General features: G+C 38.4%; 1 protein-coding gene across 5 annotated transcripts in view; it reads right to left on the minus strand.

Annotated features, from left to right (window-relative positions):
- Positions 1-13,984, minus strand: part of LOC145991211 (uncharacterized) — a 65,646-nt gene extending 51,662 nt beyond the window's left edge. For 4 of the 5 annotated variants that reach the window (XM_083127132.1, XM_083127129.1, XM_083127130.1 and 1 more), the window contains exons 1-5: positions 13,848-13,984; positions 11,842-11,911; positions 3,454-3,516; positions 1,315-1,443; positions 386-433 (exon numbers count right to left, since the gene is read on the minus strand). In XM_083127132.1, the coding sequence (XP_082983258.1) occupies positions 386-433; positions 1,315-1,443; positions 3,454-3,516; positions 11,842-11,911; positions 13,848-13,889 (352 nt within the window). In that variant the 5' untranslated portion in view covers positions 13,890-13,984. The remainder of the gene's footprint in view (positions 1-385; positions 434-1,314; positions 1,444-3,453; positions 3,517-11,841; positions 11,912-13,847) is intronic. The other variant, XM_083127131.1, reaches the window with a different exon arrangement.
- Between the last annotated feature and the right edge of the window lie 457 nt (positions 13,985-14,441).

The raw sequence follows: 14,441 nt of genomic DNA on the forward strand, positions 1-14,441 counted from the left end.
GACATTTTGTCTTGTTGCATTTAAAAGGTAAGGAAGCAGCAGTCTCCCGCCTTGAAGTTGAAAGTGAAATAGCAGCGACGATGGGATTCAATAGAAGAGAGTTTAGCAATAGAGGCGCACTAACTTAAAGAAATTATATTTTTGCTACGGATTCCTTACGGAATAGGATACTTGCTATCGCGCGAATGTTTAAAAGGTGGGTAAACAACGAGAATAGCATTTGTGTGCATGAAGTAGGGGGAATGTTAGACTCGTTCAGAAGGTAACGGCTCGCTTCAAGGTCTTGTCAATGTCAACTAAGATATTTTTGTACTAATTGAAGGTATTCACATCCAATAGCAAGTAGCTATATTTAAAAATATAGCTATAATGAACAATAGCTTACCTTGATAACCCATTGGCACAGGTCTGTATGTCGGCGAATATTCCATTCCTATGGTTGAAATGATAATTTATATTTTTCTGTTAATTGCAAGTTATGAATTTTGTCAAACTTAATGTTTGTTTTTCAATAATATTGTATTCATAATCTAATGTGTGAAACACAATGTGTATTCCTATATATGATACTTAAGAGAATTATTCCAAGTCGGAAGTCGAAAGCATTACACTCTCTTCCAACGATCTCTGGAGCAGGCGAACGAAAATAAGTGTCTGCGCAAGTAGTGACGCAAGACGACTACACCAATGAACACGTGAGATGGAACGGGACTGCGTGGAGGGGGAAAGCGACTGCAGTTACCAGCCTTCCCAGCAGCATGTACTGCTTCGCTCTGCCCACTCGGTTTCCCCCACTTCTGTGACGCTATGTGCAACATTGCTCCAGAGATAACTGAGACAGGATATAAGTGGTCGATTTTTCGGACTCGCCATTGACGTTCCGAGATTTAAAACTCCTCCTGGAAATTGGCGTTATTTGCAACTGACCCCTTTAATTAATTTTATCTAATCATCACTCACCTTCATCGTCGAGGTTAGACAAAACTGATAGAAAGTTAGCTTATTTACAATTTGATGGTTTTAAGTAAACATTTGTACATAGGGCCTCCCCGATGGCGCAGTGGTAACGTCGTTGTCTTGTAATCAAGGGGTCCCGGGTTCGATACCCGCTGGAGACACATATTGGTTCGGATCCCACGTTAAACTGTAGGTCCAGTCCCGATTAGCCTTGCTGTGCATAAAGTGGACTTAAAACACCAAATCAGTCAATCAATCAACCAACAAGAAATTTGTATCGGTATTTCGGTTGCGTTCCCCTTCATCTATTCATTGTTAATCATCATTACTTCTGTGACAGTTGATAAACTTACAAACCTCCTCCAGTAGGATAGTTTCCATAATATCCAGTTGGTCCATATCCTCCACCATAGCCTGAAGCACCATTCCCTCCATGGAAACCACCATACCCATGCTTTGTAGGATAACCACCATAGTTATTTACTCCTATAATGAAAAGTATACGTATTGTTGTCGATTCACAATATCTTCACACACATTGTTATCAATTCATAATCAATAAACAGATTACAGAGTAAAACATATCTTAACTGTACTGCATTTGCTACTTGGGAGCGAGTTGCAGCTCGCAAATCATCCGATCATCAAGTGAGCCTCTGACGTCATCTCAATTCATTTAACCCTTTAGCTCAACTCTGCTCCATGGGTGGCCACAGTACACAACGTGCCAGTACATATGTACAGAGATTTCAATGTTCCACTCCACATTAACGTATCTCCCCATAACACGTTTTCCAGAAATGATATAATTCAATCATATGCATATAGTATACACTCTGTCCCCGTTAACTCGTGGGGAGGCGAACGAAAACAAGTCTCCGCAAGAAGTGACTCGAGAGGGCTTGACCTATGAACTCGTAAGAGGGCAAGTGAGTGCAGCTTAAAGCCGTTTCCAGCAGCGCGCACTGCTTTGCTTTGCCAACTCGATTCCTCCTCTTCTCTTCCGCAAGAAGAGACTCACTTACTTCCCCTCTTAGGCGTTCATTGGAGGACTGGTTTTCGCCCCCTTGCTTCAAAGATTCCCAAAACAGAGTACAAACGATACATCCTGAATTTTAACACAACCATTCAATAAATACCTTTACTTAAGTTATACGGCGCACGCTTTTAGAAGGAACATGAGTTTGACCAATACCCAGCCAGTGCTACTGCGCTGTTGCCAAAGTAACTGATAGCGCAAGGGAAGGACAGAAAATTCGCGATGTGTCCATTATTTTGATAATGCATGCACAGTATATATGAGTACAGTGAAATAATATAGTGAATATTTCTACACAGGATTATAATATCATATCACTGTAGCATATACGAGAAATCCATACCTAAAAGAAGCTTGAAGGAATTTATTCATCACCGCTCTCGTCGTCTTCCTCGGTCTCCTTGTCACTGATTTCAATCATTTCCGAGTCACTCTCCTGGAGGTTAATGATTAGATTTTGCACCCTTGGTGCCTCTACTACTGGTGCTAGGTTTTGAGAGTGACATTATTTAAAATAAAAAGAACACACGGAACACACACTATCGCACGAAAAGGCTGTATTTAATATTTTCACAAACTGTTCTTTGTGGCGCACGAGTGAACGCTAAGCGAATAATTTTACACCGCCCTTGCTGCGAAAACGCTGAACTCAAACTGATCCAGACTTTCAATGTTCGAGAACGCCCACAACAATGAAGAGTCATTGTTTATATCGAGACGAATTTAACACCCACAGTTTTCTCTAAACACAACAACTCAGCTGCGTCAACACGGTGGCAACGAAAGAAAACAGGCGGAAGGAAATAAAAGGTGATGTTTCCCTTGTTTCTTCAAGGAACGATAACTCCGGTTATATGCGACGGAAATTCATGGGACCTGGACAGTCAGGTTCAAAATGTCTTTTCCCATCTTATGATGAACCTTAAAGTGGCGAGTTTTATGAAAACTTCTTGCTCGAAAGAAAAATACAGAACACAGCTTTTAACTTCCGCGCCACAGTCACCTAACTGTACAACGTTGCACTCCTGCCATTGGCTGATCGCAACGCACACCCCCTGCGTGGCCCCGCTCGATATCGCTTCTAAAAGCGTGCGTCGTATAGCCTATGATGACCTTCAACACATGGCATTAATATGGAAATGTTAAATAGTTGAATGGTACCAACTTTACATATATTTGGGGGACAAGATTAACATACACAATACATATATATAATTACATTTCTTTAAAAACCGGGGGCAGAAAGTGTATTTGTCCATAAAGTAGACGTCCTTTGGTAGTCCGGTAATTCTGTTGCAGTGTTGCAAAAATCTGATAACTAAGATCTACACTTCTGGTAAGGTGCAAGAATTTTCACTTTCCTTATGGTGTTACATGCAGTAATGCTAAATCTTCCCACTAAAGCCTTAATCCCACCTAGTAATACTCTTATTTTTCATGTTTTTATGTACACTTACCATAACCAAGTTGTTTTCCGTAAGTATGGCCTAGTGCATTTCCCGAAAGCAAGGCTGCAGTTACTGAAAGAAACGCAATATTTGTTGATGCATAAGTACCTTTTTTCTACCATAAGTGATTATTCCACATGTCGTTACATATACATGTGCCTCCCCGATGGCATATTGGTAATACTACGCCTTGTAATCAAGGAGTAATGGGTTCGTTCCCGGCGGAGGCACAGTGGTTCAGATCCTAGTTTAAACTGTAGGTCCAGTCCGATTTGCCTATCTGAGTATGAAGTGGGGCTAATAAGAAAATTTGACAAATTTTGATTGCATATACATTGTGAATGATCCTTAAGAAAATATTTGGACCTAAAAGGGATGAGGAGACAGGTGAGTGGAGAAGGTTACATAATTTAGAACTACATAATTTGTATTCATGTCCAGATATTGTTAGAATGATTAAATCAAGAAGACTTAGGTGGGCAGGCCATGTGGCACGAATGGGAGAGGAAAGAGGAGTTTACAGGATTCTTGTTGGGAAACCTGATGGTAAGAGACCTGTAGGAAGGCCAAGACGAAGATGGAGGGACAACGTTGAGATGGACCTAAGGGAAATCGGTAGGGATGGAAAAGAGTATATAGAACTTGCTCAAGATAGGGAAAGATGGAAGGCCTGTGTTGCTGCAGCCATGAACCTTCGGGTTTAAGAAGGCTAGAGAGTTAGTTAGTTAGTTAGTTATACATTGTGAAAAAACACGTTGTAATGCAGTTAGCAGACTACAATAGACAGGCATAAATAAATATTATAATTGGAGTCACTAAGACATTACAATGTATTTCCTCGACTGTGAAGTGTAGTGCACTTCCCTTGTGCGAGTTAACATGAAAATAGGAAGTGAATATCGTGAAGTTAGGTACTAGATTTGCTCAAACTACTGCTAGAGAACCCAACGACATATCAATCATTCATATCCATATTGTATTTACCACATTGTTTGCGTATCTGTCGTTACTTTCTGTGATCATCTTGACCCTTCAAACCTTGAGGAACTAGCTTGCACTTGTGGAGGCAAACTTTAAGCTTCCTACACCCTTCGTTATACTACTATAACACCCATCATTATCATAATTTACTGAAGAGTTTTCAGTTTTCTAGATGCAAATTTTAAAATTCTACTTAATACAATACATAATTGCTTAATTTCGAACTATGATAGATTATTCATTCTTGGTTTTGGACTTTTAACCACTGTTATTTTCAAAAAAATGTCCAACGTTTCGGAGGCTGAATCTGCCTCCGTCTTCAGGGTAGCGTGTAGTCTGGTAACAATATAAACACTAAAAAATAGTGAACAAATTTGTACAAAAATACACACTACAAAAATCCAGGTTTATTATCAGACATCTTAACTATCTCGATCTCAGGATCTATCAGTGATCGGTTAGTTCGTACGAACTTTCCAGCCTGATCATTACCAGTGCGTAATTAGAGATCGGTTAGTTCTTTGAACTCTCCAGCCTAATTATTGCCTATTTTTGTGGAAGCAGGAAAAGGTTTATTATCCATTTTGCCTTGACTCATCTCACTCAACAGGTCGCCAGGTGCCGTGGCTTGCCGCGAGTTGATAGCTTCCTGGAGATGAGGCCTTGCTCGAGAAAAGGTTTATTATCTTTTAGATCCCGTCTACAATTGATCAATGCAGATGAAAACTCCAAGCGACAGTGGCAGGAGTACAAGAATACAGAGATACTACCAACACTTCAATATTTCACTCGACACAGGAAGAAATAGAAGCCAGGCCTGATAAAGGCGATACTTCACAAAACAAATAGTCAAATAAACATCTGAATCTTTACGTCCTTTACAGGTACATCTCCAACCCTGCTTTGGCCAGTCAGCATACAAACGGTGATCAGTGTAGCACACGCACTGGGAGAACTATATGTCTACAACCATTCAGGTCTGACAGTAGCACATAAGCGGCACTGAAGGAGTTTTTTTTCATTTGGGGGGGGGGGGGGGGTTGATATCCTACAACATCAATCCTTTGACAAGGTGGAGCCTGGGCTACCACAACATAATCCTCCCTGGCAACCTACAGGGTGGCGCACGAAATGTCTTACCATTTGTTTTGTTTATTACACATTTATTTATTATCGAAACATTACAAAATTAATGCATAGTGAATTATCAGAGTATGGAAGTTTGTTTAGTGCAGAATGTGTTCAATGTATCCACCATTATGGTTCACAACCTCTTGCAAGCGAACCTTTACATTTGTCACAACCCTGCGGCACAAGTCCTCCGGAATTTCACGGCACAACTGCACAATAAAGGCCTTGAGTTGCACTACATCTGCAGGCTTCCTTGCGAAAACTTTATCTTTCAAGAAACCCCACAAAAAAAAGTCACAAAGATTAATATCCGGGCTATGCGGGGGCCACAATCTCCCACCTTCGTGACGTTCAGGAAACCGATTAGACATTACACGCACATTAAACATCTCATACAGGAAATCAAGAACAATGTTTGCAGTATGTGGGCGGGCTCCATCTTGCATAAACCACTGAGTGTGTAAATGGGGACCTGTTGCCAAGAGCTGCGGAATAAATGAGTTCTCCAACATTTCCTTGTATCGTTCTTTGTTTACTGTGTCGTCACAGAAAAACGGTCCAATGATTCCATGAGTTGAAATTGCTGCCCACACACTCACTTTTTCTCCATAATTCTCACGTTCATGCAGTTTGTGAGGCTGTTCACTTGCCCAGAATCGAACATTTTGCTTATTTACCACACCATTTAAATGAAAGTACGCCTCATCTGTAAACCAAGTGTTGTGCAGAACATGATCTTCTTCCACTGATGCCTTCGTTCCTTGTCCACTGCCGTTAGTTTCTGGACAACTGTCATTTTGTAAGGGAACAAGTGAAGATCAGAGTGGAGAATCCTTTGGATTGACCTACGAGATATTCGTAACTCAGCAGCCGCCCTTCTTGTTGATTTGCTTGGACTTCGTGCCAAAGCAACGCGAACTGTTTCAATGAGTAGTTATGGCGGCTGGTCGCTAGTGCGTAACGTTTGTGCTCCCGAAATAACGTAAACAACTGCAGTAAATTAACATTCTAATAGTCAAACTATTATTGTAAGGTGGGATTAATATCTGAGAAGTGCATTTGCAAATAACACGCCTTCGGTTTATTACTTTGTACCTTGTATTGTACTATTTTCTAATTCACCGTTCAGTATGGCACCGAAGAAATCTGGAAAGAACCAGGGATCACCGAACAGCGTAAGCAGTGTTTCCAACTTCAACAACGTAGAATTTGTGAAACGTGTTTGTGAAGAAGTGAAGATTGCTGTGCAGGCACCTGAAATGAGGAAAATTATGGTGGACTCGATAGTCGAGGCAGTGACAAAATCAGTGCTTCAAAGTCTGGAGGAAACACTAAACTTTAACGTTGAAGAAATGCACAGCATGAAGGATGAACTGAAGAAGAAGGATGAGGAACTCCGAGGGCTCAGGGACAAATTGGACGACTTAGAGCAGTACCAGAGGAGGAACTCCATCCGGATATTCGGTATTCCCGAAACTTCCAACGAGAATACCGATAACAAAGCAACCGCCTTGTTTGAAGAGCAACTGGGCATCAAAATCCAGCATGGTGATATTTGCAGAAGCCACAGGGTAGGAGGACAGAAGAACGGAGGTAAGCCAAGAGCCATTCTTGTTAAATTTACTAGTTACCGTGCGAGAGCAAGTGTGTTTCGAAATAAACGGAAACTGAAGGGTTCTAATATCACCATCACAGAAGATCTCTGCCGCGCACGTCTCGAGCTTCTGAAACTGGCGACGAGCAAATACCATTACAAGAACTGTTGGACCCAAGATGGGAATATCGTAATAAACATTGGAAACGTGAAGCACTTCATCACTTGCAGAAAGCAATTAGATGAACTTTGAACGCTTACAGGGAAGATATGAGTGATCTGTAAACTTTATCATTTTTTAAAATCTCTTTTACCTTTCATAACATAAAATTTAAATTTCACATTACTCTTATAATTTTTATTTATCGGGAACACATTTAGTCTTAAGTTGTAGCTTCTAAATGTTTGAGTTCCTCTTTTCTTTGATATATACGTGTTTTGCTTCTTTTATTATTGTTTACTACTTTCAATATTTTAATCGCAACTGCATAATTTTACAGTTTAGTTTCGTAAATGTGAGTTACGTTCTTGTACATAAGCAAAGTTTATTTGTTAGTAAATCAAAAAAACATATTCATAAGTTTCTAATGATCAAAAGTACCGTAAAAAGCAGAAAACTTTTATTTGTATTTGTATTTGTGTACTTTATGCATCGGCGGATAAATGTAGTGAGTTTGCAACCTCTCTCTGCTCTGCAACCCTCCAGAAGTTACTTCTACCGTTATGCCTCTAACAGAACCTACCACCCCCCTTGAAATGAACTCCACTGCTCTAGGGCATGTCCTCCGTCACCCTCTCGCCGATGACAAAAGAACCGGCTGCTCTCTGGGTCTCAAAATAGCAAATGTAAACGTCAGGTCATTATTCCCCAAACTTCAGGAAATATGCATCGAAATTACAGAGAAACAGATTGACATTCTTGTGATAACAGAAACGTGGTTAACTTGCAATATAACGGATAATGCATTGAAAATTCCAGGTTATGACTTAATACGCTCTGATCGCCATTACAGCATGGGTGGGGGTGTCTGCATATACGCACGGGAGGGACTAAAACTGCATCCGCTGTCTTTCGAAATCGAAGGAGAGTTTGACGTTGAGTACCTTGCAGCTACGGTTGAAATAAAAAAGGAACGTCTCGGTATTTTGTGCCGTATACAGGCCTAAGCGTATTCCATATACACAGTTGTCAATTTTAGAAGATATATTGACCGAAATGTATCCCTTAGTTAATGATCTTGTTATAGCTGGAGATTTCAACATTAATTTCTTACATCCAGACTGTGCTGACGTCGTTTACATTCAAAATTTGTTTAATCAATTTCAATTAACGCAAATAATCAATAAACCGACCAGAATAACCTCCACGACTAAGTCATTAATTGATCTGACGTTTGTCAGCAACATGCAAAATATAATCCAACATGGTGTCGGTGAGCCAGTCAGCAACAGCGATCATAGAATGACCCACGTTGTACTTGCGTATACCAAACCAGAAAGCGTAAACAGAATTATATACCACAGAAAATACGGTGATATTGATTATGATAAATTCGTGAAGGATGCAGAAAAAATTAACTGGGGAAAAATATATAACACCGATAACTTGGATATGAAAGTAGAGTATTTCAATGTCAACTTACTTTATCTCTTTGACAAGCACGCGCCAGTTCGTAAAACACGAGTTCGTAACAAACGTATGCCGTGGATTACATCGAATGTGAAGCTGTTGATGAAACTAAGGGACAATGCGTTTCGTAAATTCAAGCGAATCGGAACTGAATCTGCATGGAAAGAATACAAAGAATTGAGAAATTTCACGACATCCGTTATTCGGCAAGAAAAAAAGTGTTATTTTGAGCATAACATCAATAAAACACCAAGACAACCAAAGCATTTATGGAAGCAGCTGAAATCTGTAGGCATTGGCTCAAATAAAAATGATCTCCCCTCCACGTTTGACAATGCGAACGAGATAAATGAACACTTTATTAATTCAATTGATAGTCTAAATATCGACCAACGTCTGATATCTCAAGAATGTGTAAAATTTAGTAACCAAAAGTTTAATAATATGCTTCCCGAATTTGCTTTTAAAAAAGTGGATGGCTATACTGTAAGAAAATGTTTGTACGAAATCAAGTCTACTGCTATTGGTGCAGATGGAATATCAACTACAATGCTGAAGTTATCGCTACCTTTTATTTTGCCTATTATCACACATATTATTAACTTTTCGCTCGAGAAATCCGTATTTCCCAGGAAATGGAAAGAAGCTTTGATAACACCACTCCCTAAGACGACCCGACCAACTAATGTAAACGACCTTCGACCTATTAGTGTTCTGCCCGTGTGTTCAAAACTACTAGAAAAAATAATCTATAAACAGACATTTAGCTTCATTGCCCAAAACAATATTCTTCCACCCTCACAGTCAGGATTTCAGCCGGCACACAGCACTGCTACGGCTTTGCTGAAAGTCACAAATGACATCCTCCAGGCCTCACTGCATTAATATTATTGGACCTGTCCAAAGCATTTGATACGGTACAACATAAATTACTGCTCAGTAAACTGAAATATTACAGTTTTTCACAATCTACCCTTAACTGGTATTTTTCATATCTAAGTAACCGAAATCAACGTGTAAAACTGTCGCCTACTTTATTATCTAATAATTTATATATTTCATCTGGTGTTCCACAAGGATCTATACTAGGTCCCTTATTGTTTACGATTTATATTGCAGACCTACCCTCAGTTGTCAAATACTGTAACGTACATTCATATGCTGATGACACTCAACTAACCAAATCATTCAATCCAACAGAAATTGCCATAAGTATTGAATACATAAATAATGATTTGGGTGCGATAAACACATGGTGTGATGCAAATGGCCTTAAAATTAATGCTAATAAGTCATGTTATATATTTATTGGAACTCGAAATGCTATTGGTTCGGTCGAGTACACTAATACAACAATTACAATAAATGATGATGTCATACCTAGAGCTCAAGTAGTTAAAAGTCTTGGACTGATATTTGACACTCGTCTATCATGGAATGAGCATATTAGCCGCCAAATCAATAAATCATTTGGAACACTTAGATTCTTGCTTAAATTTAACAAGCTATTATCTTCAGAAATCAAGCAGCGATTAGTTGAAACACTTATATATCCATTTCTCGACTATTGTGACGTAGTGTACTCTGGTAGAATAAATAAAACTTTACAAGCAAAGATTCAAGAATGCCAAAATGCGTGCATGCGGTTCATATTTTGCATCCCGAGACGTGAACATATTTTACCTTCCATAAATAATAAGAATTTCCTCAATATGTACCGTAGGCGGCTACTGCATACATATTGCCTTATACATAAAATTATTACATCTGGCAAGCCGTCGTATCTGGCAGACATGTTGATCCCTCGCACCAGTATTCACAGCCACCATACAAGAAATAATTTCAAATTTAACCTTCCACTCTGCAACACACAGGCATATCTGTCGTCGTTTTCATATTTTGCTGCAAAAATATGGAGTGTCCTACCTAAGAGCATATCGAGCATATCTAAAATAGAATCTTTCCGAAATGAAGTAAAGAATTTTCTTTTGGCAGAGCAGAGATTGTGTTCAAATACTATGATGTAACTTGTATGTTTATGTTATGTATTTTGTCTACATGTTATTATTTTTACTTATTTTTCATTCAATTTATTTTATTTTTATGTAGTTGTCTTTTCACAATTTTTGTATCATTTTATTCATACATTTATTACAATTACTTTATCAATAGATTTTGTAACTAAATCATACAGTTTATTGCACACTGTATGTAATCGATGACACGGGTTAGGTGGCAGAACAGCCTCAGGCTGAACCTCGCCCACGTAAATAAAGAATTTGAATTTGAATTTGAATGTTCACAGGTGTTCGGACACTTGACGGGCGCCGTCGATTATTCTCCAACACACAGCCAGTGGTTTCTAATTGTTGGCACAATCTGCGAATGGTCTGTTTACAGGGAGCCCATCTTGTACCAAAGTGTGCACGAAAATGCCTTTGTGCTATCCAACTCTTTGTTTCTGCAAAAAACATTACAACTTTCACCTTCTGTTCGACACTCAACCGGTCGTTATCCGCCATCTTGCAAACTGCTGTTTCGCAACAAAATAGAGTCCGATACTGACTTCTCCTGACATCTACCTGATTTTCCATGAACCAACTCACCCGCATACGTGTTTTGAACATTCAATATATGATATTAAAAAAATTATGAGGTGATTGAATGGTATGACATTTCGTGCGCCACCCTGTACATACAAAAATAGGCCTTGACGTGGCCACCTGACGAAGTGGAGCCTGGGCTACTGATAATCCTCCCTGGCAACTTCATGTATATAGAGGTCCTTGTGACCGACAGACGAGGTGGAGCCTAGGCCACCAAGAATAATCCTCCAAGGCAACCATTTATAGACACCATATGATTTAACAGACTCTGAAACGTTGATATTTTTTTTTGAAAATAACAGTGGTTAAAAGTCCAAAACCAAGAATGAATGAATCACCACTGATTAGCTACAAAGAAGAATATGATAGATTAGTATATTGTAGAGATATCGCTGTGGTTTCTAGTTTGCATCAATGTCCGTTATTTCTTAAAGAATAAGTAAGTAGATACTCACCTAATCCTCTGGAATGCCTGTGTTTGGGAAGACCGAAAGGAAAGTTTTTCTTACCATCTCCAGAAAGTGCCTACAGAGGGGGATCAATCAAAAGAGATGAAAGTTAGCGCAGTTCGGACATCACATTTAAGATACAAACTGCTTATTACGACGTAATTTATCTTCAATTTCTGACTATTTACTCTTCTCATTAATATTAGTCCTTAGCTATGCTAATTGTATGAAGGATATGTTAACAGTCTTCAAGTTCACACAAATAAATCTGTATTATAGTATAGTAGTATAGTCTTCAAGTTCACATAAATAATTAGTGTCGTAGTATAGCCAGTTAAACAGGTTGTTCAAAAATTATTGGTTGATTTTTTAAGGCCAGTACTGAACATAAATATATTATATTACCATCATTTGAAACAGTACTATTTGCCATTTTACACAGATCTTAAATGCATTTGATGTGCGTCCCATGTGTGACACGACATATGTCCAGGCGATACTTCCATTCGCACCAAACCTTCTCACGCATGACTTCTGTGACGTTTCCGATGGCGGTTCAAATTCGCAATTCTGGCAGTGTCCGTGGAAGTGGAGGAACACAAATATTGTCTATAATGAAACCCTACAGGCAGAAATTGTACGCTGAGACCCATCGGAAACGTCACACAAGACATGCTTGAGAAAGTTTGCTAAGAATAAAAGTATCGCCTAGATATCTGTCGTGGCACACATGGAATGCTTTTAAGGTATGTGTGAAACTGCAAATATTTATCTTTCAAATGGTGGTAATATAATGTACTTCTGTTTCTAATTGGTGAAAATATGGCCTTACCAAATCGACCAATAATTTTTGCACACCCTGTATAACACACTCAATTTCTATTAACATAGACATTATCAAAATTATCTTAATTGGTTATATTATGAAAAAGTTTCCGAGATGACGTTACTACCGTCGCCTTGTAATCAAGGGGTCACGGTTCAATACCCGCTGAAGGTACGTAGTGGTTGTATTCAATTTTAACTGTAGGTCCAGTTCCCATGAACCTTTCTGTGCGCATAAAGTGGACTTAAGAAACAAACGTAATCCATTAGCCAAACAAAGAAAGTTGAAAGTCGCTAATATTTAGAGCGCTGTGCAATATATAACAATATCTTTTGTATTGCAATCAAGGAAGGATTACTCGAAAATAAAAATAATTTAGTTTTGTTTGGAATAAAGTTTATAAAATAATTTAAACCTTTTTTAAAGTCGGGTAATATGATATTAATAATTAGGACTAGGATTTTCATGACTTAGCATATTTTTTTGGTAAGTGTGATGAGTTCCCTAAATATATAGAAATTCATATTGTGAAGAAACTAATTGAATTAAGGTGCTTTTTAAGGGCATATTTTGGCATATTTGGCCATTTCTACGTGATAAAGCATATTTTCATGGATTTTCGGTCATATTCAGCATATTTTCGCTTTTTCAAGAAATATACAGTCATTTTCCAAGTGGATTCGTTCTTACCCCCATGTTCACTCGAGGATGTTTTTTTTTTTTTGGACCGCAAAAAAATCTCTTTCATTTTTAATTGAAAATTTACAGAAAGTATTCATTGTGCATTTCAACTTATCAGGGCCCATGAAGTGAACTAAAAATAGTATGTATATGAAATTATTTCAGCATAAGTTAGATATTGATGTTTGAAACAGTCTAGTTATAAGGGCATATTTTTCAAATTATAGTGCATATTTTGTAAAATTTTAGGTCATAAGAACATATTTTATTTTGCATATTTTGGTGATTTTTAGGCCATAAAAATCCTAGCCTTATCAATAATATTTATAAAAACATGTGCGTTTTAGTGGATACCCAATGGTTTTAGACGCTAGCCTGAGACTACATATCTAATGCACCTTTGGTAAGGCAAAGGTAAAGTTGTCTGTGCATGCAGCACCGTGCCGTGAAATCACACGTGTGCTATAAATAATGTCCTTACTTTTCTCTGTGTTCCTTCTCTTACCTGAAAACATAGAAACGTGTACAGTGCGAGAAAGACGTTCATTTTAAAAAGATGGATTTTTCGGTACAATACTAAAAAAATTTACACACAATTTTCTGTCTTTCAGGAACATTGCTGTTGCAAGAAGCACACGTAACTTTTCCAGCTAATGTTATCATTTTTCTCTTTTCTGTTGCATTGTAGGTTTGTTTAATGTTTATGTTTCAGTACAATACATGTTGTTAAAAGATTCATAATATTCCCTATTAAAGACAATGCAGGTGGTGAAATAGGTTACATGCGATTTGCTAGCTGTTTCTGTGATCATCAGCACTATTTTGCGGTCAATCTGATAATTGTACAGTGGAATGCATAAATAATACCAAGTCAGTTGTCCGTCTCCAGTTTGTTTAAGCAATACGAAGTTCAGGATTTAAAGTTCATATCCATTACGACAAAACATTGGAACATACTTCCCCCCCCCCCCCCATTGGCATCAAGGGACATCCATTCTACAACTCACAAATTAATCCAGAAAAAAGCACTTATTGTTCCCACAAAAGTGCCTTTACGTAGACATTTTCAGCGAAAAATGCAGGCTCGACCAGGACTCCA

Source organism: Lepisma saccharinum, chromosome 8 (genome assembly GCF_977018435.1).
Source record: "Lepisma saccharinum chromosome 8, izLepSacc3.1, whole genome shotgun sequence".
In the NCBI taxonomy this organism is placed as follows: Eukaryota; Metazoa; Arthropoda; class Insecta; order Zygentoma; family Lepismatidae; genus Lepisma; species Lepisma saccharinum.